At 43.2% G+C, this 3,349-nt stretch overlaps 1 protein-coding gene across 1 annotated transcript; it reads left to right on the forward strand.

Moving 5' to 3' along the window:
* Window positions 1-574: 574 nt before the first annotated feature.
* LOC119254159 (olfactory receptor 5A2-like) lies at window positions 575-1,540 on the forward strand. Its single transcript, XM_037521283.1, has one exon. The coding sequence runs from the start codon at window positions 575-577 to the stop codon at window positions 1,538-1,540; it is 966 nt and encodes a 321-aa protein (XP_037377180.1).
* The last annotated feature ends 1,809 nt before the right edge of the window (window positions 1,541-3,349 follow it).

Genomic DNA, 3,349 nt, shown 5'->3' on the forward strand with positions numbered 1-3,349 from the left:
TTACTTAGTAGGAAGCTCGCCAGGTTTGTCCATGTTGTCACAAATGCTCATGCTCCATTTTTAATGGCAGAATCACAGTTCATTGTGTGTGTCTATATATTCTTTATCCTTCCATCTATTACTGGCCCAAGTTGTTTCCATGACTCTGTAATTGTGAATAATGCTGCAATGAGCTTGGGAGTGCAGACGTTTCTTCTAGACAGAGATTTCATTTCTCGTGGATAAATGCGAAGATGTGGGATTACGGGTTTAGGTGGTAGTTCTGTTTTTAACTCCTTGTTTTCTGTAATGGCTATGCCAACTTAGTTGACTTTTTAAATGCATTTTATATAGTGACTGGTATAAAAACTTGTCTAAAATAAAATTATCTTCTAATAATTAAAAAATACACATATAGCATACATAGTGTAGAAAGTACCAGAGATTATTGTAGTCTGATAGCCATTGAGAAGACTGCTTAGCAGATGCTGGGACTTTAACTTGTTTCTCCCTGTCATATGATCACTACTACAGTAACAAACAAAATCCAACTGATCACAGAATTGCTTCTGTCCTTCGTGCAGGATGCAGGCCTATGGCTGTGGGAAGAAATAACACATTTGTGACAAAATTCATCCTCCTGGGATTTTCAGATCAGCCTCAAATAAAGATTCTTCTTTTTGTTCTCTTTCTGGGCATATACCTCCTGACCCTGGGCTGGAACCTGAGCCTCATCACCCTCATCAGGATGGATTCCCACTTGCACACGCCCATGTACTTCTTCCTTGGTAACCTCTCCTTCCTGGACATTTGCTACGTGTCCTCCACGACTCCCAAGATGCTCTCTGACATCATCACAGGGCAGAAAGCCATTTCCTTTGTTGGCTGTGCCACCCAATATTTTTTCGTTTGTGGTATGGGGCTGACTGAATGTTTCCTTTTGGCAGCCATGGCCTATGACCGCTATGCTGCCATCTGTAACCCATTGCTCTACACAGCCCTGGTGTCCCATACACTTTGTTTAAAGATGGTGGCTGGTGCCTACGTGGGTGGATTCTTTAGCTCTTTTATTGAAACCTACTCTGTCTATCACCATGATTTCTGTGGGCCCAACATGATCAACCACTTCTTCTGTGACCTCCCTCCAGTCCTGATTTTGTCCTGCTCTGATACCTTCATCAGCGAGGTGGTGAACTTCATCGTGGGGGTCATCGTCGGAATAGCATCTGTCCTTGTGATCCTCATCTCTTATGGTTACATCGTTTCTGCTGTCCTGAAGATCAGCTCAGCTACAGGTAGGAGCAAGGCCTTCAGCACCTGTGCCTCTCACCTGACTGCCGTGACTCTCTTCTATGGTTCTGGCTTCTTCATGTACATGCGGCCTAGTTCCAGCTACTCCCTAAACAGGGACAAGGTGGTGTCCATAATCTATTCCTTGGTGATCCCTATGCTGAATCCCATCATCTACAGTCTTAGGAACAAGGAGATTAAAAACGCCGTGAGGAAAGCTGTGGCAAGGGCTCACGTTCTTTCTCACGGGCACTCACTTTTCTGCCACTGAGCAGAGTCAGTTGTGAAGATTTTCAGGTTGTTTTGGACTGGTTGACCTACGCAGTGATGGGTGTTGAGCAGGCTTTCTCTTCCCTCCCCTTCCAGATTCCCCTAATCAATTAATGTACTGACTACTGGGAAACAGTTTGACCACAATTAATTTCTGGAATGAGTAGCATTGTATTGCTTGGGATCTTAAATGCTCAGTGTAGCAGAAATCTTCACCACCATAAAGACTGAATAACTTGGGACATCGAAATAGAGTTTGAGTCCACAAGAGCTAAACGTTGGGGAAACGTTAGTCCAGCATTCAGCGTGGTGATTCTTCAGGTAGAGCAGGAATGAGAGTATAATCACCCAGGAAAGGTGTTCTTTTTCTAAACAGAGTTGATTTCTTTTCTAAGTTTGGCAAATGCTTCCCTTCACAGGCAGACACACTCTCCTATGTGAGATTCATGGCCGTGTTGATTTGCAGAGGTAGAGTCCAACTATTTAGTTATATTAAGGCAGGACAGAGATGAAAAACTTCTGTTTAGGGTCTTAGTGACTGATCAAATGGGACAACACCATTCACTCAACTGCAAAAATTAGTCAGTGAAATGATTGAAACCAAGAATCATTATTCAACCCAAAGTAACATTTTCCTAATCCACAAAGTTTTTTAGGAAGCGTTGGAAGAGGCGCACACCTTCCTTTGGAAAGTTTCCACTTTTCACCCATTTTATGTGAACTTCTAGAAGAGGATTTAGCCAAGGAAGAAGAGAATGGTTTTCCCTCCACCTTTATTTGCAAGTTGATGTGTCCTTGAACTGGCATTAAATACTGGAATAAATTTGCTCTGCTGTGTCCTGTCTTGGGGAGGCCATAATTGAGGGAGTAAATAAGTATCTACCTGTGTGTCCAGGGCAAGTTACTTGGTCTCAGTGTGCCTCATCTCCTCTTCTGCAGAACAGGAATACTGAGAGTTAATAATTCATAGTGTTAATGGGAAGAATGAAATGAGTCGGTATATGAAACCCTCATCGTCTGCTGCATATGTTCAGGATATGTATTAGTATTATTCATTATTATTATCCTATAATACTTTACACATGTCCATGTTTTCTCTTTGAGCCAAAGTGACAAAAGACATTTCTTTAGTGTGGTGGAAACTTTGATGCATTGAAAAGCGGATCAGTGGAGACCAAAGCTAAGAATACTTAAGATTGTTTGTTCTCTGGCCATCGGACCCATGATGCTCATCTAATCTCTGTCGTTTTGTAATTATCTAGTCTTAACTGAGCTACCTACAAGCTCTGTTTTCCTAATCTGCAAAATGGGGATATTTATTCTGTCTACCTCAGAATTAATACAACAATTCAGTGAGGCTATGCATGAAGAAGACTTGGCCCAGTTTTTTGGTTTATGGCAAAAAATGCTGGCTGACATAATCAATTGGTCAATAGTTACTGTGCTAAAAGGAGACAGAGCAAGAAGCTCTGGCCAGTCTACTCAGATTGAGACATCAGAGGAAGGCATGCCCTTTCTCCCATCTCTCCCTTTTCTCTGCATTTAAGAAGCAGTCCTTAGGGAAACAGGAAGGACTCAAGTTTATGGAGGTGGTCGTAAGTGGAAATGATAGCTCATGCCAACACCATCAGCTACCTGGGTACCTCACTCTCTTTATTAAGCAGTAACCATTTCCCCTTCACCTTTTAAAATATGTTTTCCAGAGCCTCCCCGGTGGCGCAGCCGTTGAGCGCTGGGTTGCGAGGCTGCCCGTGGCCTCTGCAGCGCCGGTTCGATCCCCGGCTGCTCCCCTGCCACCGGAGGAGGGTCC

This window comes from Talpa occidentalis, unplaced genomic scaffold, assembly GCF_014898055.3.
Source record: "Talpa occidentalis isolate TD23 unplaced genomic scaffold, MPIMG_talOcc4v2.1 talOcc4.3, whole genome shotgun sequence".
In the NCBI taxonomy this organism is placed as follows: Eukaryota; Metazoa; Chordata; class Mammalia; order Eulipotyphla; family Talpidae; genus Talpa; species Talpa occidentalis.

Bases quoted from the DNA above. Each gene is read 5' to 3' on its own strand.
- LOC119254159 (XM_037521283.1), top strand. From the start codon at position 575: ATGGCTGTGGGAAGAAATAACACATTTGTGACAAAATTCATCCTCCTG.